The sequence below is a fragment of the Leuciscus leuciscus genome (assembly GCF_965113295.1).
Source record: "Leuciscus leuciscus genome assembly, chromosome: 22".
NCBI classification, from domain to species: domain Eukaryota; kingdom Metazoa; phylum Chordata; class Actinopteri; order Cypriniformes; family Leuciscidae; genus Leuciscus; species Leuciscus leuciscus.
Window position 1 is genome coordinate 8649596 of NC_138746.1, and position 27073 is coordinate 8676668.

The 27073-nt window shown below is 37.8% G+C and overlaps 4 protein-coding genes across 6 annotated transcripts; all 4 read left to right on the forward strand.

Moving 5' to 3' along the window:
* Positions 1-2450: 2450 nt before the first annotated feature.
* LOC309486356 (uncharacterized protein) lies at positions 2451-12211 on the forward strand. Of its 2 annotated transcripts, XM_082153637.1 has the most exons (17): positions 2451-2604; positions 2719-3063; positions 3142-3501; positions 5847-5948; positions 6232-6327; positions 6437-6538; positions 6910-6996; positions 8955-9116; positions 9255-9338; positions 9432-9569; positions 10073-10171; positions 10395-10478; positions 10620-10712; positions 10783-10881; positions 10974-10992; positions 11140-11194; positions 11813-12211. In XM_082153637.1, the coding sequence occupies exons 1-17, from the start codon at positions 2544-2546 to the stop codon at positions 11921-11923; spliced, it is 2097 nt and encodes a 698-aa protein (XP_082009763.1). In that variant the 5' UTR covers positions 2451-2543; the 3' UTR covers positions 11924-12211. The 2 variants fall into 2 exon arrangements, with proteins under 2 accessions (XP_082009763.1, XP_082009762.1); XM_082153636.1 differs by having other exon boundaries at positions 8955-9338.
* Positions 12212-12400: 189 nt separating this feature from the next.
* On the forward strand, positions 12401-15933 carry neff2 (neuronal intermediate filament family member 2). Its single transcript, XM_082153653.1, has 3 exons — positions 12401-13523; positions 14382-14506; positions 14669-15933. The coding sequence occupies exons 1-3, from the start codon at positions 12543-12545 to the stop codon at positions 14727-14729; spliced, it is 1167 nt and encodes a 388-aa protein (XP_082009779.1). The 5' UTR covers positions 12401-12542; the 3' UTR covers positions 14730-15933.
* Positions 15934-16613: 680 nt separating this feature from the next.
* On the forward strand, positions 16614-19451 carry mrps26 (mitochondrial ribosomal protein S26). The gene is made up of 4 exons (XM_082153660.1): positions 16614-16999; positions 17179-17325; positions 18695-18818; positions 19078-19451. The coding sequence occupies exons 1-4, from the start codon at positions 16779-16781 to the stop codon at positions 19207-19209; spliced, it is 624 nt and encodes a 207-aa protein (XP_082009786.1). The 5' UTR covers positions 16614-16778; the 3' UTR covers positions 19210-19451.
* Positions 19452-21532: 2081 nt separating this feature from the next.
* On the forward strand, positions 21533-27034 carry LOC309486365 (serine protease HTRA2, mitochondrial-like). Of its 2 annotated transcripts, XM_082153647.1 has the most exons (8): positions 21533-22212; positions 23288-23492; positions 23712-23906; positions 24031-24063; positions 24295-24403; positions 24497-24566; positions 26285-26380; positions 26474-27034. In XM_082153647.1, exons 1-8 carry the CDS (start codon positions 21770-21772, stop codon positions 26637-26639), a joined length of 1317 nt encoding a protein of 438 aa, XP_082009773.1. In that variant the 5' UTR covers positions 21533-21769; the 3' UTR covers positions 26640-27034. The 2 variants fall into 2 exon arrangements, with proteins under 2 accessions (XP_082009773.1, XP_082009774.1); XM_082153648.1 differs by lacking the exon at positions 21533-22212 and having other exon boundaries at positions 23350-23492; positions 23657-23906.
* The last annotated feature ends 39 nt before the right edge of the window (positions 27035-27073 follow it).

Consider the following 27073-nt stretch of genomic DNA (forward strand, 5'->3'; position numbering starts at 1 on the left):
TTTTCATTTTATTGTTGATCTTTTATTTAATCCGTAATGTCTGTGACCTAATATTCTGGCTCCTTTTCCATACTAGTGACTGCACATTTCAAACAAATGTGCTCGTTACTGATATACATAGACTTTCTGCTGCAACTTCAGTTCAGTTCATTAAAATGAAAATGTATATTCGGGTTCATTAGACCTCCAAAACTCCTATAATAAAAAGGGAACATATTTACACTGATGTTTAGCTTTAATCTGATTGATATAATCTCAAAATAATAATTCTAACATCAACATAAAAGATTTAAATACTGGAGCCTTATTAGTGTTTGAGTCTGTGTAAACTGACTGGTATAAGTAGATATTCAAGTGAAATCTCTCTATCTCTCCATCTATCTATCTCTCCATCTATATAGCATTTCAAAGCAGCTTTTACAGTTGTAAGACTGGAAGAACTGGAAGAGAGGGCAACTCTGAGAAAACTAAGGAAATTAACTTTTGAACTTTCTCTTGAGAAACTAGCATCCCCATCCAAGATGGAACCACAGTCAATCAACTCAGTATTGTATTAATTTACATTTCTCTCCCTTCCCCATCTCTTCTCTCTCTCTCATGCTGAGATCACCTGAAATTCAACCCAAAAAGCTATATGGTTTAATGTGAACAATTACACTTACACTATACATGTTTGGTGTCATTTGAAATGTGTCAGTGCGACTGGTACAAAGGTCTTATTCCCAAAGAGCTAAATAAAAAGGTAATAAAGTTTTTAAGAGTTTAGAGATATCTTGCTTACAGAGGAGGGTGTCTTCCAGGCAAATGGTATCCTGCCCTCAAAAGGTGTAAACTCTGCAAATTCCCATTGTTAGCAAATGTTTCCCTTTGAAAGAAGTTTCTGTCCCAGGGTGATTTTGTAGCCAGATCAGCCCTTGATGCTGAATGTATTTTTCTTATGTCAGGTAGCTTATACATCTTTTCCATTATTCCAGAGCATTTGATGTTTTGTGTTTATTATCTTTGAACTGATTATGTAATTGGCATTATACATTTACTTGACTAATAATAAATTGTTACATTTGATTTTATTCTGACTTCAATTCAATTTAGTAGATTTCGTTGTATCCATTGTTTCCGCAAATCTGCGTTCAGGGTTAAATACATACTAGATCCCAGGTTAGATGGAGCATGAGGCACATCAGGTGGGATTCTAGATTCCTGACTAACTGCTTGACTTTAAGTTGTTATGCAGTCGCGTTACTATAGGGGGCTAGATAAAAGTACTATTGAGGTAATGGCAAGCATTGGAGCGGCATTATCTTAATGTACTAGCCATAACCTCTGGTTATTATTTGGGCTTTAACTAAGTTGTTATATAGGCGACTGTAGGGGGCTACATGGGTACTTTTTAACAATAGCAAGCGTGGGTGGCATTGTAGCTATAACCTCTGGTTATTGCTCAGACTGACGAGTTTGTGATCGTAGGCCCGTATAGCGGTCAGTGCGAGGACCCTGTGCGACTTTGGCACCCGAATGAATGATTATAATAAGAGTAAAGAGTTATATAGAATAATCTAATGTTTTGCTAAACTATTATATAAATGACCAATAACAAATTGGCATTCCAACCTAAATTCGAGGTTGTGATAAAATGGAGTCAGATAAAAGTTTTTTTGGAATAAATTACTTTGTCACAATGAAAAGACAGTAACACGCAGTAAACCTTCACCCGCTTATCGGAAACTGTCATTGGACCGATTGGGTAGTTCTTACAAAGTGATAAACAGGAATATAATGATCAATGATGCAAACATCAATTCTACTGTAAAGCAGCTCTAAAAAAGACAATTGTGTCATTCAACAGTTCAGTGTTGATAATGATAATTTCTGTTCACTTGTCTGAATTCACTAGTGTATACTGACATTTGTTTCTGACATATTGGAAACAAAAGATGTGTAGTTAATTGCAGGCACATATTGTCACAAAGATAAACATCAACTCAGGACTATGAAGTTTATTTTTTAAATTACACGTATCACTGTTTCCACAAAAATATTAAGCAAAATAAGTGTTTTCAACATTGATATGAACAGCTTTCTTAAACAGCAAGTCAGAATGATTTCTGAAGGACTGGAGTAATGACTGCTGAAAATTCAGCTTTTCACAGGAATAAATGACTTTTTAAAATATTCAAGTAGTAAACAGCTACATTTAAATTGCAATATTAGTAATTGTAATAATATTTTACAAAATTACAGTTTTAACTGCATTTTAGATCAAATAAATGCAGTCTTGATAAGCATTAGGGACTTCTTTCAAAAACATTACAAATCTCACCAACCCCAAGCTTTTGAAGAGTGAGCCATCAACTGAGATTAAGAGCAAATTCAGCTGCTGAGTTATGATTGTATGAAGTCAGTCATGTGCATCCTCGGTCAAAGGCCATGTTGCACAACTTGAAAAAATGAAAGTAGGAAGAAGTTTTGATAATGTAAGTTAGTTCTTACTTGGGCTGTTTATTTTTACTCTTAAATTCAGAGATTTTCCCAGCTCTGTATATATGTGCACCTTAAACATGTTTAGAGTCTTGATATCAGCAGCAGCTCTTCTTACAACTGAAGGTAAGGATCACATGCTTTGTTCCATACTTGCTTGCATTGTGTTTATGACTTGTGCACTGTTCTTTACTAACAGTCCCATCTGAATTGCTGTTGTTTCATGTTTTGTTTTCGAAGGGCTCTTGGTTCAAGGACCTGCTCAGTCTCTGGTTGCACAATTGGGGGGTTCAATCATCCTGCCCTGCTCTGTGGAAACCCCATTACCTGTGGAGGAGCTGGAGGTCGAGTGGAAGAAGACAGATGAAGAGGCATTAGTGCACTTGTTTCAGAATGGTGAGGACAGACCCGAGGCTCAGTATCCGTCTTACAGGGGCAGAGCACATTTTTTTCCTGAGCAGATCTTTAAAGGAAACTTTTCAATCCTGTTGGAAAATATAACAGTCGAGGACACTGGTATCTACAAATGTGTAGTTTACTTTGACCAGGATTTTGGGGAAATCCCTGTTACAATTCAACATGTGGGTAAGTATCCAATTTTAAAAGAGTCTTTAAACATGCCTATTTTGTTCTTAGAATGATTATTTGTCTTATTTATGACAGAGCGTGTAGTTGTGACAGGAGAAGATCAAATTGTGTTTGCACATGTTGGTGAGGAGGTTGTTCTAAATTGCATGGTTGACTCGCATGTTCCTCCTCAACACTTTGACGAGGTCTCATGGATGAAGGTGGACAAAAAGTCAGACATCGTCCCTGTCTTGCTTTTCCAAAATGGGACAATATTCCCAGGAACGCTTAACGAGCGTTACAGCGACAGAGCAGAGTTCTTCAGAGAAGAAATTTCCAAAGGCAACTTCTCAATGAGACTAAAAAATGTCCAGACAGCCGACAAGGGAGAATACATGTGTGAAGTCCACGTAGAATATTCAGTGAGCTCTACTACTGTGGAAATAGGGCGGTTGGGTAAGTCATCTGAGAAAATACACTGTACTGTTCGAAAGTTTGAAAAAATTATTTTGAAAGAAATTAAGTTTTGTTCAGCAAGTATGCATTAAATTGATTAAAAGTGACATCAGAGACATTTAAAATATTTCTATTTCAAATAATTGTTTCTACAAAAATATTAAGCAGTCCAATTGACCCTTGGCAGGGAGTTTGATTGACAGGCGGTCTGACCAATCATAATCTGCCATCCGCCATTTTTGTCCGACAAAACAGTCAGGAGAGTGTTAGGCCCTGTCCCAAATGGCACACTTCATGTGGACTTTTGGTCTTGTGGACTTAAATTGCGCGTGCTCGCTGAGTCTACGAGTCCGTAGGCCGTCCCATTCAGCATTTTAACGCTCTGAAGTGTGCTCAGCAGCGCCCCCTTTGTACCCTTGAAGAGGTCTTCCGGGAAGCCCGCATAGATGCAGGCTCCACGCACTTTAACTACCCAGGAATCCTTGCGAAAGGCCAATCAGACAACAGATGGGAGGAGATTTCGCTCATGGACAATTGTTGACATGGCTGAGAAGAAAATATTACGGTTTTTATGACCTAGATGTACATTTTACCAGTTGTTACCTACAGTTTACACAAACATTATGGTCATCGACCAGTGGTTGATGTCTCAAACATAATAATAGCGCGTTGAATAATACGATCGCATTATGATTCATTAAATAAATAGAACCGAGCTCATGCACATTCTCATTATGTGTTAAAATTGTAATCAGTTCAAATGGAACATTATGTATTATTATGTACAACTGTATAAATCATTTAAATAAGCATGATGTATCTATTGTCTAATGCCCAGGTGGCATGCATAATATCAAAATACAGAACTGTAAAATTAGGCTGTGTAGTTGACATGGAGATAAGACGTCGGAGCGCAAAAATGTGGTTTCTCCTGTCCAACAACAACCAGACCGGCGTGATTTCCAGCGTGACAATCGAGTCTGTCCCAAAAATACCTCTCAATGCGCCTTCGTGGACTCGCGCCAAGGGCCCTATAGGTCTGCACTACATGACATCACCAAAGTGTGGACTCTGAGGAAGTCCACAAGTCCGAAGTGTGCCATTTGGGACAGGGCCTTAGTAGATTAACGTTGGAGGATTTAAACTTGAAAAACAAGTTTGACGTCTTTCCGTGGTTAAAACAACATTCCTTCTTATGTTCATTCATGTTTATTTGATGCTATAAATTAACTAGAAGGAAGAGATGATCGGTTCACGAGTAGCTTTAACTGAGGCTCTACAGCAGAGGTCTTCAATCCTGCTCCTGGAGGGCCACTGTCCTGCAGAGTTTAGTTCCAACCTGCTTCAGCACACCTGCCTTTGAATATTCAAGCGATTCTGAAGAGCTTGATGAGCTGATTCAGGTGTGTTTGATTAGGGTTGGAACTAAACTTTGCAGGACAGTGGCCCTCCAGGAGCAGGATTGAAGACCTCTGCTCTACAGCGATCTGTCAGAGACGCATTAAAGAGCCACAAAACGGTATTTATTGTTAAATTTGCTTAAGAAATTACCAAATTTGAAAGGTGAGACTTTTTCATATCAAAAGTAACCTGGTCTGTCCTTTCTGTCAGTGCGTTATCATTGTCCTCTCTGCTCCGCAATGTATTTTTTACTGTGTGAGAACATGGTGGGGCGTGAGAGCGGCGTGGCTTGTCAGACATAGCAATAGTAACTAAAGGGGGCGGGTCTTTGCGAACGGTCTTGCTTAAGTTAAAGTACTAAAATTACTAAAACTAAAAGGTATATATTTTTTTCTAAATAAGAGAAATGTCAAAAGCATGTAATGATTACTGTTAATATTTAAACTAAAATGAAAACCTAATACATAACATAATAATAATTAATTGTATATAAATAACACTAAAATAGCCTCAGCACAACTGTACGACACTGATAATAAGAAATGTTTCTTGAGCAGCAAATCAGCATATTAGAATGATTCCTGAAGGATGATGTGACACTGAAGACTGGAGCAATTGTGCAAATTCAGCTTTGCTTCACAGGAATGAATTCTAAATATATGAAAAAAGAAAACCTATTTTTTTTTATTTCAATACATTTTCAATGTTACTGTATTTTTGCAGCCTTTACTGTATTAAATTGCCTTGTTGAACCTTAGAGATTTCTTTCAAAAATACATTTAAAAATAAATATTACCAGCCCCAAACAATTTAACAGTAGTATATATAATTGTTATATAATTCTATATAGTGAAAACATTTTTTTTATCAAATGTTATGTTGAATTGTTCTTTTTAACGTGAACTAAATCTAATGCCAGTAAAATCTATGTCTCTCTCATGTAGGAATGTCTGCTCTGCACATCATTACACTGATGCTTTGCTTTATTTCCCTCCTTGTGACTTTTGTATTAAGTATTCCAGTCGCAATCTATATAAGCAGAAAAGGTAGGCCAAGCAATATGAAATATCCTTTAAAGTGTTATATTAATGTATTGCTAATGTAAATTAAAAAGATATTAAACTGTGGTTCTTTTATTCTTCCACTGCATCACTGTTTATAAGTAAACATCAAGTCAAGTTGTTTCAAAGCAGCTTACAGTGATAAACGGGAAGATAATGATTGAATAATGCAAACCTAACTCAATTCTGCTTTAGAGCAACTCTAAAAAAAGACAGTAATAAACAGTAACACAAAATAATTGTACATGACGCTTATGTTCTTCTGCAGATACTGGGACAAAGCCTATGTACATAAATTATTTACAAATTGTCTGTCCCAACATCTGTTTATCTATTGCATTTATTCTGTGGGGTGTAATTGAAGGTATGTGACATTAACTGTTCTAAGTCTGCATGCATTGTCAGCAAAGGTTTTATAAACCCATCTTTTTTTCCCTCTGATGACTTTGTTGTTTTGTTACTGCTTTTTTCAGGGTCTGTTGTTGAGGTTACAATGTGTGCAATAATTAATCTGACAAGGATCATTTTATTGTTTCTTGTGGCCCCTTATTATAATTGGAATACAACAGTTTCTGGTATGTATGTGCATTTTAATGAAAGACATTGTTTGATTGTACATTGCATTAAATATATTATGTAATACGCATACAAATCACATTGTACATAAATGCATCTTACTTAGTGCTTTGGGGATCTGTGATAAGCCCACAAATTTGAGGTCTGAAAAAGAATTCTTAATTTGCCAGAAAATTCTACAGTAATTAGAGGCTGTTAAACTGACTAATATAAATGTGTAAATATAACTATATGAATATGATTAAATTTTTATGAAATGGTTTACATTTAAATTATGGTTCTCTGAAATTCTTACAAATTTTAAATGTTTGGAAAGTTTTATAAATCCCAAAAAAAAAAATTATGTGTGTTTTGTTTTTTGCTTTTTCAGTTGATTTTCCAGGTTTCATCCACAGAATAATTGAATATACAGCTATTCCTGTTGCATATCTTCTGATTTCCACTGCATTTTGCTCAGGTAAGGTGGCCAGTTTCAAAGTCTTAATGTAAAGAATTTATTAATTTACTATGTTCAAATATCTAAAGACCTCCTGTGGTGAAAATCAAGTTTTGCAGTTTGATACTGCCCGTCACAAATATGTAACACATCCCAATAACGTGCGGGGCGGGGCTTTGAACATGAACTTTTACAACAACAAAACAACAAAACAGCAAAAATCTCTTCTGTTGAGAATTCCAGAAATTTTTTACAGAGAAAGTCCAAAAGATGTATAGCTCCATTAAATCTGGCTCTACCTGGCTGTCTTCTGGGACTTATCTTTAAAATCCACCTTCCATTTTTTCTTTTACAACTTTGTTACTGAGTATTGACGACATTTCAAAATTCAGTTCATCTACATGTTCTCTTGACCCCTTGCCTACCGAGGTTCTTAAAAAGTGCTTAATATCTTTATACCCTTCTATTACTGCAATTACCAATAATTCTCTAATGACTGGAAAGGTTCCATTGGCCCTTAAGACAGCGGCTATCAACCCAGTTCCTAAAAAGCCTGGGTGTGATGCTGAAAGCTTATCTAACTATAGGCCTATATCTACCTTTTCTGGCTGAGGTCCTTAAATGGGTTGTTGTTGGTCAGTTACAGAAATATTTGTCCATAAATAATCTATTAGAACCATTTCATTCTGGATTTAGATCAGGACACAGCACTGAGACCGCTCTTGTCTGGGCCACGAATGACCTTCTAACTTATTAGTTTTGTTAGACATTAGTGCTGCTTTTGACACTGTATGCCATTCCATCCTCTCTGAAAGGTGGTTAGGCATCTCTGGTGTTGTGTTTGATTGGTTTAAATCCAATCTCACTGATAGTTTCCAAGTATGTATGTTTGGGAAAAATAGTTGACATTCGATGCTCATATTAAAATGGTCTCGAAAACTGCTTTTGTCCACCTTAGAAATATTGGCAGACTGACATAGAACTTCTCTCTCCTTGCCCGATGCAGAAAGGCTTGTTCATGTCTTTTATTATGTCTAGGCTTTATTATTGCAGTGCACTTTACTCTGGTCCTCCTAATAAAAAAACTGCTAAATATTCAGAATTCAACTATACTGACTCATACAACTGTTTGCCAGCATATTTCCCCTGTACTTTTATCAATTACACTGGCTTCCCATACAGACACGTATCTATTCTGATCTATTCTGAAAACTCTGATTTTAACATATAAAGCCATTCATGGGTCTCTTCGCTCTTCTGGTTGTACTATTCAGCAGCCCTCATTTAAATTAAAGTCTATGGGGGAGTCGAGCAACGCTGGACTGTTTTAAGAAATCTCTTTAGACTCATATTCTACTTATTGTCTTTGAGTGTCTTTTTCTTTTGCTTGTTTTTGTTGTATTTGTAATCTTGTTTTTTAATTGTATTACTGTTTTTATTATAATTACTGTGTTGTAGTGCTTTGGGTTTGAGAAAAGCACAATATAATTAAAATTACATAATTAAAAACACATTATTAGCTGTTTGATAATGTAGTCAAGCCAAAAGCTAATAATATCAATTACCATTAGCCTCTGTTCGACGTTGTAGAGACTAGAGAGCGATACATAAAACGCATTACCAATCAGATACATTGACTTGTAGATGATCAAGTGTAATTTGCTCTTCCTTCTTCTGAATCAGTTTCTGGTTCAAACATATATGGCTGAATTAAACCATTGCGTTTACTACAGTTGACCGAGTGGATCAGATGGTGTGATTGAGTGGAGGTGGGGTCTAATTTGCATATTTATGGAATAGTTACAAAGAATTTATTTCCAAAGGAAAAAAACCGTATACTTTAATGTCATTTTGATAATCAAAGATGAATTTTAAGGGATTAAATGATTGACTGCTGGGGCACTTCAATTTTGCAGAATACATTAACCTGGGCCTGTATTATGGATATATGTAATTCTTGTATCATCTTTCTTTTGTAGCTGTTCTTCATGATCTTTGGAATGCATCTCAGTGGAGTGAAGCTGTGGTTGTCAGTGTTGGGGTTATTCTGCTGTCATCCATGCCAGCATCTCTTCTAGCTTTAAGCAACGTTTTCTTTATACGTTTTTTTGATATTCATTTTTCCCTTCAATTTGTAACAAGTATGTACAAATGTATTCTGTTGTATTTTTTATGCTTTAGAAATCATCTACAATTAGATGAAGGCCAGGTTTTCAGGTCTTTAACCACTAGGCTGCATGTTATGTGTAATGGTCATATGTGTGATTTTTGTCATGTAGAGTCGTTAGGACATGTTCTCATGCAGTTAAGCAACTTTTTTCAAATGCGTCTCCTATTCTATAGATCACCAAGCGTTGATGAATGTAAGTAGATATTGTATTTATAAGTTATCCAGGATCTGTCTCTTGTTTTAGATATTTATTTACTGACAGTCATTAAAATGTGTCTCTTTTCAGCCATGATTACAATGACATATGCTCTTGGGGGAATATCTGCTGCCATTTCATTCATAGTTCTTCCAATTCCAGCAATTCGGCAGTACCTTTGTTCTAAACTTGACAAAAATCAACTTTATGCACTTATATGGAGATGCTGTAAGTACACAAACAAATGTTTCCTTTTACATGTCACAAATCAAAATGTTTATTTGTCATGTTCCTCTGACTGGTGAGGCCGCTTAAATTGAATATTAAACCATTTCGTTGTTAAATCAGAATGGTGGTCAGGAAATAAATGCTGTAGGACATTATTCCGAACCTTTTTGAATTCAGGGCCCCCCGTTGTCCACAACAATATTCAAAGGCCCCAAAAATTTGCCAATTGTTCATAATTTACTGGATAAGATTTGTAAAAAATATTTTAGAGGTTGGCATAACTAAAAATGCATATCCATTCTAAAATTGCCCACAGTTTTAAGATTTTATTAATTTACAAATAATCTACAAATCACTTTTAAATGAAGCCACCTCATAGATCAAGGTTTTTCAAGACCTTGGAAATCCTGGTTCTTCAGAGACAAAAAAGAGGACTGAATTAAAATAATAAATAAATAATAAATAAATATTAATGATGATCTTTCTGTCTCTCGCTATCCTAGATTTAGTTTGGGTCAACGTTATGGTTGTCACGCTCATCGGGCATAGTGCATTTATTTTATATTATCTTAACAAGATTCTGGAGTATCAACTTACTAACGGTAAGTTGGTTTCAAATGTCATCAAAATCAGTTGCCCTATTCATTTTGAAAAAACAAAACAAATTGCTTGCATTGTTACTTAAATGTTTTGTGTGGTTTATGCTAATATATCATCCAAATTTGTCATTCAAACATTTTCTTAATTTTTTTTGTTCATTTTTATGGAATAGCATGGCTTTCCAGCAATTGTAACCTGACTATTATAACGTGTTATTGATCATAGAGCGTTTTGGATGGATCTTTGTCACAGTTCTGCTCCACGTCTTGACTGCGATTGCACCCTCACGATTCCCCATAACAGTTCCTGGTAACAAATGAGGATAAGAAAGTCAAGAAAACATACAGATTTTTGGTTACTTTGTGGCATTCGTAAACAATTTCAATGAATTAGTAGGGCTTAAAAATGCATCCTTATTCGGCAGTAATTCTTACATTTTCTCTTTTGCAGATGTCATTTACACTACTTTGTTCATGTATGGGGTGGCAGTTCTGCCAGTGGTCAACTCTGTTTCTCTTGCCACAGAATTAATACAGCAAGTGTGTAAGTGTCAACACCTAAACAATATTTTTGTAAGGTTCTGTTGGAGAGAGCACTAAATTCTTCTGTTTAGACAAGGGAGAGAGAACAGTGGATGATCTGCGTGTAATAGTGCTGCCGTTTGAAAGCATTATGTCTGGTGTGTGGCTGGTTTTACAGATCCATGCATACTGTAAGTTTCATTGGTATATTTGAAATCATGTATAAGAGCTGTTAATGTTAATGACACAGCTCACTGTCATTGTCTTTACTCTTGATTTACAGGGGCAGTTGCAGGGAGAGAGTAAGTTTAAATGTTTCCTTTTTTTTTTTACCTGCGGGATTTGAAGCCAGCAGTATATATGATGACCCAGTGGAACTTTTTCACAGCTAAAGCCATTATTTTGCACTGTTTAATTGCTTTACCAAGTGTTAATTGATTGTCTTTCAGTGTACAGAAGGAGCTGTATGCGCTGAGGGACTTTGCGGCACAGTGCACACCACAGGTAACTGTTTTAGAGGCTGAATATTTGATAGCAAAGAGTGAAGTCACAGGTTTATGTTGTTTGGATTACTACTTAGTTGTTCTGTAACAAAATTAAGGGACTAAAATAATGTTAAACGCTTTTTAAAAGCATGTTATTGCATTGCAGTAATATGGGTTACCCTAATAGCTTGGCTCTGATGCCAGAATCTAGTGGGAAAACTCCTCAATAGGGAACTAAACTTTTATTGCTCTTAAAGGGATAGTTCACTCAAAAATGAAAATTGTGTCATCACTTACTCAACCTCGTGTTGTTCTAAACCTGTATGGGTTTCTCTGTTCTGTTGAACACAAAAGAAGATATTTTGAAGAATGTCAGTAACCAAACAGTTGATGGATCCCATTGACTTCCATAGTGGGAAAAAAAAAAATACTATGGAAGTCAATGGGGTCCATCAACTGTTTGGTTACTGACATTCTTCAAAATATCTTCTTTTGTGTTCAACAGAACAGAGAAACCCATACAGGTTTAGAACAACACGAGGTTGAGTAAGTGATGACACAATTTTCATTTTTGAGTGAACTATCCCTTTAACATTTATCCTATAAATCCTGAAATAACTGTGTGTGTTCATTACAGGAAGGAGACATTGGTGCATCAGATAATTTCTCAGAGATTCACCTTTCTGAAACTCAAAGATGTCAGCCAGAGGCTGCACCATTCCTGGGAGAGCGAGAACTAGAGGTTTAAAATCTCAGTTTAAGCAATAACACAATGTATGATGAGCTATAATGTTAACCATCCAGTGCTAACTTTATTTAATTCTATATATTTCAATAGAAAAATCAAGCATTATTGTACAATTAAATGTTGTTTTGCTGATTCTTTGAGTAATGAATTGTATAAATAATTGTATATGAAAAACTTACCTTAACATCATTGTTTATTCCCATATTTTAAATCGAACTGCATGGCTTTCTTTAAAATATCTATCACACACAGACTCATATAGCCATTTGAATAACATTTCAAACTGAAAACATGCAGAGTGACCCTTTAATATATAAATCAGCCCTTCCTCCTGATATGCTTCTCCAGCTAAAAAAGAAACACAAAACCAATCGGCAGCATCATGACACTGCTGAGCTGTTGATTGGCTGAGGATCTATGTGTGTGTGTGCGGAGAGAGTGTGTATGTGTGTCCTGTATAAAGCAGACTGCTCTGCAGCATTTCTGAACTGGTGCAGTGCCGGTTCATCTCCACTAATGGTGTGCAGAACAAGGGGGACTTAAAAAGAAAAACTTCTTCAACCAACAAAACATTAACATCATTTGAAAACCAAACCAAAAAACAAAAAAATCCTGCATCATGAGCTTTGACCCATTCATCTCCTCCTCCCTCTCCCGGAGAAGGGAACATTCCTACTCCAGGACCACCACCTATCGGCTCTCCCGGGGGCCCTTGTCTTCCTCCAGGTGGCCGATGCGTTTGGAGCCTCTGCAGCGCTGGGAGCAGAGCGACCTGAGTCAGGTGACCGTAGGGAACGCCGAGCTATTAGACCTGCGGGCCCAAGAACGAGAGCAGCTGGTGGGTCTGAACAACCGCTTTGCGTCCTACATTGACAAGGTTCGACACCTCGAGCAGCAAAACCGGGCTCTGCTCCTGCAGCTCGAGGCCCTGCGGCGCAGGCAGAGTCAGCCGTCCCGCTTGCAGCAGCTCTACCTGCAGGAAGTACGGGGCCTCAGGGAGCAGCTGCACCAGGAGGCCCAGGCTAAAGCGCGAATGGAGGCACAGAGGGAGGCATTGCGGGAGGCGCACGCACAGCTGCACGCGCGCTGGGAGGAAGAGGCACGGCTGCGTAACCGGGCCGAGGTGGACCTGCAGAGGTTTCGAGAGGAGGCAGGCCAAGCCGCTCTGTGCAGCTGTGATGCGGAGGCCAGCGTTGTCTCCCTGACAAAAGAGATGGACTTCCTGAAGCAAGTGTTCGCTGAGGAGCAGGAGGGGCTGAGGGTCCAGCTACAGGTCGCCAGCCTCAGCGTGGAGCTGGACACAAGCAGACCGGACCTGTCGGCCGCTCTGAAAGAGATCCGAGCGCAGTATGAGACCTTGGCTGGACGCAACATGCAAACCGCAGAGGCTTGGTTCCAGGGGAAGGTGGCGAGCGTAGTGGAGCTCACAGATAAGCAGGAGGAGGCTGTGCGCTTGGTACGCGAGGAGACCAATGAGTACCGGCGGCTGCTGCAGTCCCATTCAGCTGAGGTCGAAGCACTGAGGAACGTCATCGATTCACTGAATGCACAACTAGCGGAACAAGAGGAGACGCAGAACACTGAGGTCACCAAACACCAGGTATAGATCACTGGCAGTCGTTTATCATAATTGCAACACGTGCAATATAACCAAATAAATGCCTCTGTAGAGACACTGAAAAAAAAGTAAGGTCATTCTTGACTGCAGAAACATTATAGATAAAGAGAAGATTAATACAAACATAAAATAAATGGAACAATCTTTATTTGTATTTAGGGGCATAAAACAAAATGTGCAAAAAAATTGACCTTTAGTGGTACAACAGCCTCACTAAGGCCATACACTTAAAGGGACAACTTTGTACCGTATCTACCAATAAAATATGCATATTAATATGTACCCTTAAGGTACTACTCTGATAATTTTACAGACAAAAAGGTTTAAAGTTATCCCTTTAAGGGTACTGCCCCAGTGATAAGCTGTTGTACCCATACAAGTTTTTTTTTTGCAAAAAACAAAAAAAACAATTGTTGCATATTTTCTCTGTCTAGAGTCTTTGTGCTTCCTCACGAGAAAACATATTCCTGAGTCTCTGTGTCAAGTCTGTTTCATCATTTAAGTCTTTACATAAGTCAGTGTGCTGACCTTTACTATTCTACAGATTCAACATTGATGGAATACTATTTCTGCTGTGCTTTTGTCATTGTAATGTCCAAACGATAGTTGCAGAAATGTAACTGATGCTGACTCATTCCATCAGTGCTGAGTCATGACTGACAAACTGAGTAGAACAAATGAGACTGACTCTAGAGGAAAAAGGTATTGCTGAGCAAAATCTGTTAGATCTATGATGCTTCTCTGTATCTCTGGCACAAATCCAGAATGAGGGAATGTTTCTGTCAGTTAATCATTTAGGCATGAATTGATGCTTTGAAATTTTCTCTGAATAACTTCTAGGGGAGGATAAGTGACCTAGAGAGCGACATTGCTGATGCGAAAGAGGAAATGTCACGCTATTTGCGGGAGTATCAAGATCTGCTTAACGTGAAGATGGCTTTGGATGTTGAAATTGCAGCTTACAGGTAATATTCTTGACAGAAGGACACCTGTAGTTTCTTTAATCAGAGATTATAGAATCACAAATATGGGAGTACTAACTTGAATTAAGTAATTTGGATGGTAAATCACAAATGGGTATTGATGTGTAGTTTGTTTTGAACTGACCTTCATTTTTGCCTTAACAGGAAACTCCTGGAGGGAGAAGAAATTCGATTTACATATTCCACCCTCCCAGCCCTTGCCTAACTCCCTAAAACACAAAATCCTAATAACTCACATTCATCATATTCATATACCGCTGAGGGAGAGACCCACTTTAAGATCCTAAAATACTAACCTACAACATCATCCCCCAGATTCAAATATTGATAGGTGAATAAACCTACTATTTCTCTCCAAAAACTACTAAACTGGACCCACCATTTATGACCCTCTTTGTCAAAATCACATCCATAACCATTGTTTTAACCTCCGATCCTAGTTCTTTATTAGTTAGTTACACCCAAATTACACCATCCAACCATGAAACTAAGCCTCAGCATATCATTGCTTTCAAGTCAGACGAGCCCTTGTGTCACACAAGAGGTACACATAAGGAGGTCCCCCTTCTTCTTTACACTCGAAATGGAAAAATGACCACCTTGGAGACATCGCTAGGGGCAGCACTCACTCAGCCAGAGCTCAGTGTCATGTTGGCCGATTCTCGTGGAGGACCATAGAAGGTTCCAGTCCAAGAACACTATATAGGCCTACTATACGGTTCTGCAAATAAATCCATTGAAATTTTCACTAAATTGTAACTTCTTTGTTTGATTCCCAGCACCCATTGAGCATCTGATTCACCAATGATCCCCTATATGCAAACTTTTAACCAATTGTTTGTTGAGGTGAATCGCTGTTTGATCTCAGCTTGCTTTGGATGCTAGGAATAGACTAAAGCCAATTTGTTCATTTGAAATTAGACCAAGAATCAGCCATCAGGACACTGTCCACCATCCCTGGCTCTTTAGATTATATGTATTAAGTGCAACAGTTATGTTTTAGCTATGTTAGTTAGGTTAGAATATATTATTATTATTTTGTAAACGTTGTAGTAGCATAACATTTAGTTTGCTATCTGTCTGTGTTCTGCTTCTCATATTTTTGTTTTGTTGAGGATATTTTATTATTTTGCTTTAGCATTTACAATGTTTGACATGATAAAAGCATGACTGAAAAATCGAGAGTAGAAATAATAAAAGCTCTAGAACTGGAGTTTTTAGACTTGTGGTTAAAATACAGCTGGCTCTCATCTGCTTTTGTTGTGTTATCTTAGTTATAATGTTAGTCAATTATCAGTAATTTGAAAATGAACAAGAAACCGAGTCTGTTTATCATGACAGTCTCTGAACTGAATGGTGCTGTATGTTTGTACCTAAATACACACTGAATAAAGCAACAGTACCTCTTCTGCTGTGTGTTTGAGTGTGAGCCTGTGTGCAAGACAGTCAGAAACTTGCTCATTAAAACCTCTTTGGAATATTTATGCTGGATATGATGGATAATCAGGTTTTCAAGTAATGTTGAACTGGCTTCTTTTAGTTCAATCAAGAACATGCAAGTGGCTCTTTTGATATATATAAAATCACGAACACATTCCACCACATCTTTGAGACATATTATGACATATTAAGAGGTCATAATTATGACAAAAAACATAGGCTACCTTCCATATAAATCAGTCTCTCAGTATCAGTGGCTGTTCATAACACATTGTGTAAAGATTATGCGTTTTCGTCAGTGGTGTTTAATCAAAAACGAATGATCGAAATATGTTACAAAATGCACTTTAAGTTAGTATTTTTCTCCGACAACCATTTGATTACCTGAACTTACTGTAATTTATGCCACCTCCACCCGCTTTTAGACGTTTTCTTCCTCAGAAGTAGGCTAGAACATTTAATAGACCGTTAAGGAACAGAAAATCAAAAAGATGAAATAGAATCGATACAGAATCGTCAATTACCTCACGATCTCCATCCCTGTAGCAGTTATTGAAAGCGTTCTCAGACAGTTCTGTTCATTTCCAGCGCGCGGCAGTAGAGAGCGCTTTGCGTTCAGCTCAGCCGTGACTACATCGAGCGAAGAAACATCTTCCGTGGTTAAAGTTCAAGAACATGGCGGCCTATGTGAAGATGCTCAATGTTATATAGCCATGCTGGAATCTGTTGCTTGTACTATATCCATTCATTAATTATTTTAGGTTTTAACTGTATAAACGCTTACCGTTAATCATAACTATATATAATCTTCAACATGTTGCGGGCTTTATCGCGGTGTCATGATCCTGTTGTCCGTCTTCTCGCTCCTCGCAATACTGTTTTGATCGAAACTGTCAGGGGAAGAAAATCTCGCACAGACCCCAAAGCGAAGTCAAAACTGGGCCGAATCAAGACTCCCCCTCCCGTGGATCCAGTGGAAATGGTTGTACTAAAGGAGCGTTTCACTGAGTACAGTTTGATCCTAAGAGCCCTGCGGTAAGACTGCATGACATTAAATCATAAAACTGATTATGATTTCCAGCCATGATTATGATGACTAGTGAATGTAGACCTGCGATTACCAAGGTCACTCTACCCCTCTAATTGTCTCTTTATTATTACTTTTGCCGTTTGAGGTTGACGAATTAACATGCTTGAACCTTTTATGCATGTAGACTTGAGTTCAAGGAGCAGGTGTTGAGGAAGAAATATGAAGATGAGGTTGGTTCTGCAGCAGAGGAGAGAACTAAAAGGGAGGCTGAAGAGCATCGGTCACTAATGGCCTGGAATGATGCTGAAAACCTCAGATTACGTCAAATACGGTGAGTCATTTAGATGTGATGCTGTGAGATATCAGATATGTGGGTCGTGAGGGGATGAGTTCTGGCTGGGATATGCTTAAAGGGATAGTTCACCCTAAAATTAGAATAAAATCATCATTTACTCACCCTGGTGTTGTTCTAATGCCGTATGCCCTTGACCTCAAAAATGTCCCACTCATGTTCATCTTTATAATGTCAGTAAATACGACCTGAATCAAGCTTTTTTTTTTAAAAGACCCTAAAGTATCATAGAATGAACCCATGCGACACGTGTCGTATAGGCCTATTCCAAGTGTTCTGGGGGTATATGATAGGTTTGGTGAAAAACTAAATGTAATGTATTATTTAATATAATTCTTGACCTTGGGCTTTGGTCTTCTCTGCATGGCTGCAAGACGTGCATGTTCATGAGACTCTATTAGCATCACAGTTCACTTCGACTCGCCCAGAAAAGGCACACTAGTTGTGAAAATCAAGATGAACAAAAACAAGACATAAAATACAACCCATGTATCTTGTTTATCTTGACTTCTCACAACTTGTGTGCTTTTTCTGGGCGAGTCGAAGTGAACTGCGGAGCTAATAGCGTCTCACGAACGCACACATCGTGCAGAGAAGACCAACGGCCAATGTCAAGAATTTCGTTAAATAATGCATTACATTTTTGTTTGTTTTTCACCAAACCCTATCGTATACCCCCAGAACACTTGGAATATATAATACACATGTCACATGGGGTCATGCTGTGATTCTTTTTCATCTTTTTCAAAACGCTTGATGCTGGTCGCTATTCACTGCCATTATAAGGATAAGAGCGAGTGGGAATTTATTTTAAATTCTCCTTTTTGGTCCACAAAAGAAAGAAGGGCATACGGCATTAGAAAAAACACCAGTGTGAGTAAATAATTACTTACTATTCATTTTAGGTTAAACTATTCACACCAAGAACGGTAATTATATAAGCGTTCACACCAGCGGACAATATCGTTCTGTTTATTCTAAGTGTGTGCTGCAGTTTTATCGTCTGCCGCTTTAAATGTGTGAGCTCTTTAAAGCAGGATGGATTCTAATTGGCTGTCAGTGTTTATATATATATATATATATATATATATATATATATATATATATAAAACACGTTCTGAAAGTTATTCTAACTATATCGTTTCTCTGTGCCATTATTTTTATAGTCGTGGTGTGGACTATTTTTAGAACTATATCCTTATCATTATCATTCTAGTTCTCGTTCTTGGTGTGAACGGGCCTTTAGCCTTAAATACCGCTCTGATTCGTATGTAGTGCTGCGAGACGCAGTCGGATACACCGCATTTTGTTGCTGATTAAAATGGATGTGTATCATCTGGTCTTCCAGAGAGCAGCGCGTGCAGAAGGAGACTGAGGCCGCGGAACTGAAGAGGAGAGAAGCAGTCATCTTACGCCAGCAAGAGCTGGAGGACTACATTAAAGAGAAAGAAAGACAAATTCTTCAACTACAGGTGAATCTTTCAGTACTGTGCAATAATGGAATGCAACAGAACAAAATATCAGACCTCTGACAAAGACAGTATATTGTATACATTTTGTCCAAGTTTAAACTAAGAATGAGTTATATTGGCATGCTTTAAGTGTATTTGATATATTTCTTGAAAAGGATGTTTATTATGATTGTGCAGTTAATAAGTACATTTGATAAAACACTTTTTTTTTTGTTGAGTGGATGGTTTTATGATTCAACCCTTTGCATTCATTTTTCAGGAAGAGGCAAAGGACTTCATCACAATGGACAATCTAGATGAACGGATCGAAGAAGCTCTTGACAACCCGAAAAACTACAATTTTGCCATTGATAGAGAAGGACGTGTTGTCAAACGGACTGCGATACAGTGATAAATACACCATTTAAAGAACAAAAATACCTATGTACATAAAATATACACTGTCAGTGATATAGTTTAAACTGTTTGTTTGGACAATTTTCTTTTTTTCTCAGAATTGATTCACATGAGTTCTTTGTCCTCTGACCCTCTAAAGTCGGTGGATGTAGTGAGTGATATCTTTGTGTGTGCATGTACTATGTGAGAAACTCATTTTCAGAATGTCTCAAATATATTAAAGTCTCTTGGAAGTGATTTGTTCATTAGTTAAAAAAGTGAATGAAACAACAGATGTCTTAATTGGCATCTAAAAATGCCAAAAGGTTCCTCTAAGGGATGTGGTGTTTAGTAAATTCATCATACCTTAAATGTAGAAAAAAAGGAAATGATCACAAAGGATAATTTTGTCTCTGTCTGTCTACCTTTCTAAATCTAGTTTATAATAAAATCCAAAGTATTGTATCTAACAGATGAAGATTGTGAAGATGAGAGTATAGAGAAAGGACAAAAGAGAGGCTGAAGAGACACAGCAGAAGTGAGAGCAATTAATATTTATGGGGGAAACTTACACCCTCTTAAAAAGACATTATCATATATATTGATCATTTTGGAAACAGCATCATGTTAGCAATAGACTATGGATGAGTTCCATTTAGAAGTGAAGTTCCCTATGCTGTAGTGATGAGTGCTTTTTGAAACACTTCATGAAAAAAACCTTAGCGAATCATTTGTTGTGATCACATGTATCAAAATCAAACTGCCAAAATCACGTGATTTAAGTAAACGAGGCTTCGTTGCGCCACGTCATAATTGTTTCAAAATGATTCACCAAAAAACCCCCAAAACAATGGTTCACCACTAGGAGAGATCTCATAAACCAGTGTCTATCTTATGATTTTTACCTGATCTCGGATCATTTATAAATGTGTACACATTTAACGACACATTGGAATAATAAAAGGGAAGAGTTGTATTTAAAAGTCTGATTTACTAAACTCTATAAAATGAACAAAACAAGCCCTACAATTGAATAAAATATCGCATATTATAAAGACACTTAATATTTAATGGTATTAGATTATTTGTTAATTGCATTTAATTGATTAAACCTTCAATAAAACATTTGCAATTGGTTTGTAAAAGGTGTTTTATGCCAATATTATATGTCTGCTGAGTGTTCGCAGCATACACACTGGTCTGACCAGCAGGGGTCATCAGCTTTTATAGTCCAGTCATTTTATGAAAAAAGGTTGAACAAATTGCAACAGAAGCAAACTTAACTGATTTTGTATCCTCAATATTGCCGCGTTCCAGGCAACCTGTAACCCGTGTTTTTCCAACTCGTAACTGGGAGTACATCGTTCCAGGCAACCTGTAACCCGTGTTTTTCCAACCTTATACCCGTGAAAGTGCACTGGAACGGCAGTCAAACCCGTGACTTCCCACCCGTGAACTCGAACTAGATCGATGTACTCCCAGTTACGAGTTGGAAAAACACGGGTTACAGGCATAAGTCCTGACTGAGTAAGGGGAAAAAAAGCCCCGAAGAGTCCCATTATGGGAAAGTTTCGAAAAAGACCCAAATATAGCCTATTCATACGCCTATTCATTATTTTTCTTACGTGAAAAGGGTAAAAATGTTAACCTTTAGATATCACCATGAAAATTACTTACAGTAATTTGATTACTTACAACAAGACAAACAAAAAAATTTATTACAAGTTTTTTTAATTGTTTGTTAACATGGACAAACGGTGCATAATCTAATTACTGTGAACTAGATATTAAGTAGAGCGAAATTTGTGTGATTCTGCCCAGAGCGAAAAGCGGGTTTGTTTTAAAGTAAAAGCAGAACTACGTGAGTTTGCTTGAAGGCAAAGAGGAAATCGAAAATTCGGAATGGATCAAAAGCTGGAGCCGACTGATTTCAGAAGCGGGGAGGAGAACTCTGTCTCCGTCCGCTTCACACATATCATATTCCAGACCAGCTCTTACAGTTCGTTCACGTGATATAGCAATAACATTCACAATACTTACATATTTTCAAAATAAATGCAGATTGAATAATTCCACTCAATAATAGGTTATTATTAATATGAATACTACATTGTTAATACATTAATAGTTACATGAATAGTATCTTAGATAATTGGTAACGTTAATTCTATTATATTATATTTATTACACTTTCATATTTCAAATATTAAAAATTTTCCGATGAGATAAGTTTTACATTACACACCGGAGGGTATTCTAATCATTTCTAGCAGGAATTTCCCACTCTCATCATCTCATCAGACATGTCCATACATGCGCAGATGCTTTGACCAATTACCACTTCCGGTACTGTGTCACAGACTACAGTCAGAGCCGAGGATTGGATATAGTCACCTCTACCAGCGTATGTGAAGACTATTTTAACCACATATTCCTATATAGAATAAAGATGAACTATTTAAAGATTTTCAAAGAAACTTTTGCTGATTTAATGTGTTAGACCCAGCGGTCAAGTCCCTGCTTCCATCCATATTGATTGACTGTTTTCTACTACGGTAAGTTACGTCTGATGCAACATGGCAAGTACACATGTAAATCGATGTCTCATAAGGACGATCACGAGATGTCTCCGGGACAGCCGTCGCCAACCAAATGTGATGACAGTAAGACCTTTAGGACACTTTTCTAACTCCTCTTCAGGTAAGCAGGAACATGTAGAAGTGCGAACTATAGTTTCACACCGGAGTTCGGGAGACAACAGTCGCAACGCTCGCCTGGCAGTCGCTTTTGGACTGGGACTCGGAGGAGCAGCAGCCTTGTATTCATTAAGAAACGAGAACAATAAAGATGCCCTACAGAGCACAGTCTCGGTCAGAAATTTGCTGATTGACAGCATACTACCCACTGTCCAATGTGCCTCTCCATTTAAACCTGACAGTCCGAGGTACAAGTACAATTTCATCGCGGATGTGGTTGAGAAGTCCACTCCTGCTGTGGTCTACATCGAGATCGTTGGGCGGTGAGTCTGTCAAAAATACAATGAAACTGTACTAGCTCCACTGAAAACATCTTAAACTAGCTTAAAATAGTCTTAGCTGGTTTAAAAGGGTCTCGCAGTCTGTTAAATATGGTCTCCTACCGTGGTCAAGCTGCTGAAACACTACCCAAGCCTTCCTCAAAGGGAAAAGTTTACCCATAAATTAAAATTCTGTCATTAATTACTCAACCTCATGTCGTTCCAAACTTTCGTTCATATTTGGAACACAAATGAAGATCTTTTTTATGAAATCTGAGAGCTGTCCCTCCATTGACAGCTACGCAACTACCCCTTTGATGCTTCAAAAAGTTAATAAAGATATCGTAAAACTAATCCATATGAGTTGTCCAAAATCTTCTGAAGATACACGATCGCTTTATATGATGAACAGATTTAATTTAGGCTTTTATTCACATATAAACATTGATCAGAAAACATAAACAGAAGCTCAACCGAACCTGCTTGATACACAAGAACAAACCTCATTGGTTCTTGCTGAAGCTCAAACTGCTGTGTAACACAGGATAATGAACCTCATTGGTTCTCGCACCTCAAGCAAACATGCTTGAGCTTATGTTTACCACAACTGATGTGTGAGTTGATGAATGTTTATATGTGAATAAAAGCCTAAATTCAATCTGTTCATCATATAAAATGATCGAGTCTCTTCAGAAAATTTAGACTAAACCGCTCAGTTCATATGTATTAGTTTTACCATCTCTTTATGAACTTTTTGAAACGTCAAAACGTTGGTTGTCTGTAGAGGGACAGAAACTTTCAGATTTCATCAAAAAGATCTTCATTTATGTTCTAAATATCAACGAATGTCTCACGGGTTTGGAACGACGTGAGGGTGTTAAATTAATGACAGAATTTTCATTTTTGGATGAACTAACTCTTTAAACTAGACAACAGACCAGACAGCCTGACTTGACTTGGAGTCGAGCAAACCAGTTTAGGCTCGTTCAAGTTGTTTTACTCAACAGGGAACTTTTGAATCAGTTAACATGTGTAGATTGATTCTTTGTGTCTTATATTAAATAATGTTTCTTTATAGACACCCTTTTTCTGGCCGTGAGGTGCCCATCTCGAATGGCTCCGGCTTCATCATAAGTAGTGATGGCCTGATAGTGACCAATGCCCATGTGGTTGCCAACAAGCGTGGCGTCCGTGTCAAACTGACCAATGGAGAGACTTACAATGCCACAGTCCAGGATGTAGACCAGGCTGCAGACATCGCCACCATCAAAATCAATGCTAAGGTACCATTCAGCTCATCAAAGGAATACATCACATTTCGAAATATATGAAAATAGAAAACAGTTATTTTGAATTATAATAATAATGCAGCCTTGGTGAGCATAATAAACTTCTTTCAAAAACCTTTTTAATGGTAGTGTATGTGTGTGTGTTTGTACCTACTCAGTATGCGATTTCGGACGCATCAATGCTCTCATGGTGTTCTCTGTGTCTCATCCCAGCATCCCCTCCCAACGTTGCGTCTTGGTCAGTCGACTGATGTGCGTCAGGGTGAGTTCGTGGTTGCCATGGGGAGCCCCTTTTCTCTTAAAAACACAATCACATCTGGAATCGTCAGCTCTGCCCACAGAGGTGGTAAAGAACTCGGCCTGTCAAACTCCAACATAGACTACATCCAGACTGATGCTACCATAGATGTAAGCGCACAGGAAATGGCATTGGAGAATTTGAGTGTAATTGCATGTGAACGCTATGTTTGTGTCATAATTATTTCATTAATAAATATATTGCATCATTCAGTAGTTAATGTCTATTTTACAGTTTGGAAATTCAGGAGGTCCCCTTATAAACCTGGTGAGTCACTGACATTTTAATTAAGGCTTGTGCCTTTTGGATTTAAAGAACGAGGAAATTGAGGCGTTTCATTTCGCTCATCAAATTTAATTTATAGTTCATTTGACTAATAATAGAAGAACAATTATAACCAACAAGAACAAATATCTGATCAACCTATCTGAGAACCTAATGACTGGTCACATGTTAGCCTCATGGAATGAAATGACGTTTTATGTTTGTAACCTTCAGGATGGGGAGGTCATCGGAATTAACACCATGAAAGTGACTGCAGGGATTTCCTTTGCTATTCCCTCAGACAGAGTCCGCCTCTTCCTTGAGCGTGCTGCAGACAAGCAGAGTAAGAGTGACCCTTGACCTCAGAGGTTCTTGTTCTTGTTATCATTTGTTTTGAGCTCATTGATTGTTTTTGATATGTATTTGTTGTTTCCAGAGTCCTGGTTTGGAGAATCGGGATCAAAACGGCGTTACATTGGCGTGATGATGTTGACTTTGACCCCCAGGTGACAAACTGTTTTTTGATACCAGAACCTAAAGGCCTCGATATACTCACGGCGAAGTTCTTTTTCATTCTTCACTTAGGGTTAAAAAGAAGGTTGAAATACGTGAGCAGTGCTATACTGTTAGTGAACATCCAACACTGCTGAGAGCGACGGTTAGATGAATATGTAAATATAACTGAGAAAATGGCAAGCATTTTTTTTTTTTTAAGAAAAGCTTCTGATCAAAGCTATTTGGATATGTTTGCCTGAGCTCTGCAAATCGGCACTTCACATTTATTTATACAACACTTTATACAAAAGATTGTTGAAAAGCATGCAAATTTACAGTATTAAACATGAAGAACAGTGTCATCAAAAGTACAACTTTAATTGTCTACTTTAAAGTGACTCTTCTGTGTGTTTGTGTTTTTACCCACGGACGTCTGAACTCGAAGTGAACCAGAAAAAATTCCAACATGAAAGAAAGAATGTCTAACGTGAAAGAAAATATGAATGAATGTCTTTCCAGAGTTCTTTCTAGAGTTCTTACGAGATCAAGAAAATATAATCATATAACACCGATTTTATCATCACTGCATTGGTTACCTATAAAGTTCCGTATTAATTACAAGGTATTGCTACTGACTTATAAAGCCCTAAACGGCTTAGCTCCAGTCTATTTAACGGATCTTCTATCGCCCTATAATCCATCGCGCTCTTTAAGATCACTAAATTCAAGGCTTTTGGTCATACCTAGGATATTCAGAACCACCAAAGGAGGGAGAGCATTTTCACATTTGGCTCCAAAACTCTGGAATAGTCTTCCTGATACTGTTCGTTGCTCAGACTCGCTCTCCCAGTTTAAAACTAGATTAAAGTCGCATCTCTTCAGCCAGGCATTCATATAATCCCACAGTTCAAACTACAATCCGGCCTCTAGCTCATTAATGCCAGAGGAGAACTGGCCCCCGACTGAGCCTGGGTTCTCCCAAGGTTTTTTTTCTCCATTAGGTCACCTGATGGAGTTTTAGGACACCATTAGGTCACTTGATGGAGTTTTTCGGTTCCTTGCCACTGTTGCCTTTGGCTTGCTCAGTTGGGGATATTTTGGGGATATTTAATTTAATTTTATCAATCAATAAATTCCTCTTGAAACAAACTTTGTTGTATTATTTAAATTTAATACTGTGAAGCTGCTTTGATACAATCTGTATTGTGAAAAGCGCTATACAAATAAACTTGACTTGACTTGACTTGACTTTCCGCTCACACCTACCTATTACGTAATCGCCACAGACCAATAGTAGTACAAAGGTGTTTAACGGCCTTTTCCAGAAAGTTTGCTTTGGCTAGCCTTTTCGAACTCCTGAAACGAACACAAAATGAACTTTGTTTTGCCCTGTTTTTATTTGAAATGACGTCACACCAATTCATTCTTCTATTTAGCTTGAAGTATATCAGCACCTGAAGATTTCCATGTCAAAGAAGGCGTACCCTCAGTGTCAAATATACCTATTACATAATCGATGGTTGTTCGAAAGACATTTACAAGCCAGAGCGAACTCTTCTTGAAAGTTTCTTCCAGAAACAAACTTTGCTTTGGCCAGATTTTGTTGGAAATGACAGTAGTTCGTTCTTCGATTTCGCTTGAAGTATATCGGGTCTTAAAGTATTTGTGAGAGGGACACTGAGTCAAGTGACTTTTTAAAACTTTAAATGGTGTCTTTTTCTCCCCTCAGTATAATCGAAGAGTTGAAGATGCGTGACATGTCCTTTCCTGATGTTTCTCACGGAGTTCTTATCCACCGTGTTATTATAGGATCTCCAGCCAGTAGGTAAGCAGCAATGGTCTGACTCTGACCCAACTGCGCTCTTCTCAGTCTGTTGATATAGGCCCCCTATTGTTGATGTCATTTCCTGTTTCACAGAGCCGGAATGAAATCAGGGGATGTTATTGTTGAGATAAACGGGACAAAGGTGAACACGTCAGAGGAGATCTATAACGCTGTGAGGACAAGTGACAGCTTAAACGCGGTGGTCCGCCGGGGTGAAGACCTCCTTATGCTGCACATGACCCCAGAGTCCACGGAGTGACATTACGTGAAGCGTATGAATTTGAAAAAGAGAGTAAGAAATGGTTTTGCCAAGGATAGATGGTGAGAAATGAGAAGCGAGAGATAATTTGAGAATCCATGTGAGGAAAAATTATTGTTGGAAATGATTTAAGAAGGTAACTAATGACTAGGCTGAACAGTCTAGTTTGTTTAGCAAAGCTGTACAATCATGTAGTTGAAATCTTTTTATTGTGCAGTTTGTCCACATTTTTGGACGCATGTGAATTAGTGTGGATGACTGAAAACGGAGTTCTCGCAAACTACACTGTATCAGTATTGTTTTTAAAGGAAAACCACTAATTATTGGTTTTTGGGACTGTCAAAAGATCAATGAACATTTGACTACCCTAATAAAAGTGGGTGCTATTATTACAACATTGCAGATGTTTTGTATTTATTTTGTTTTCCACGTTT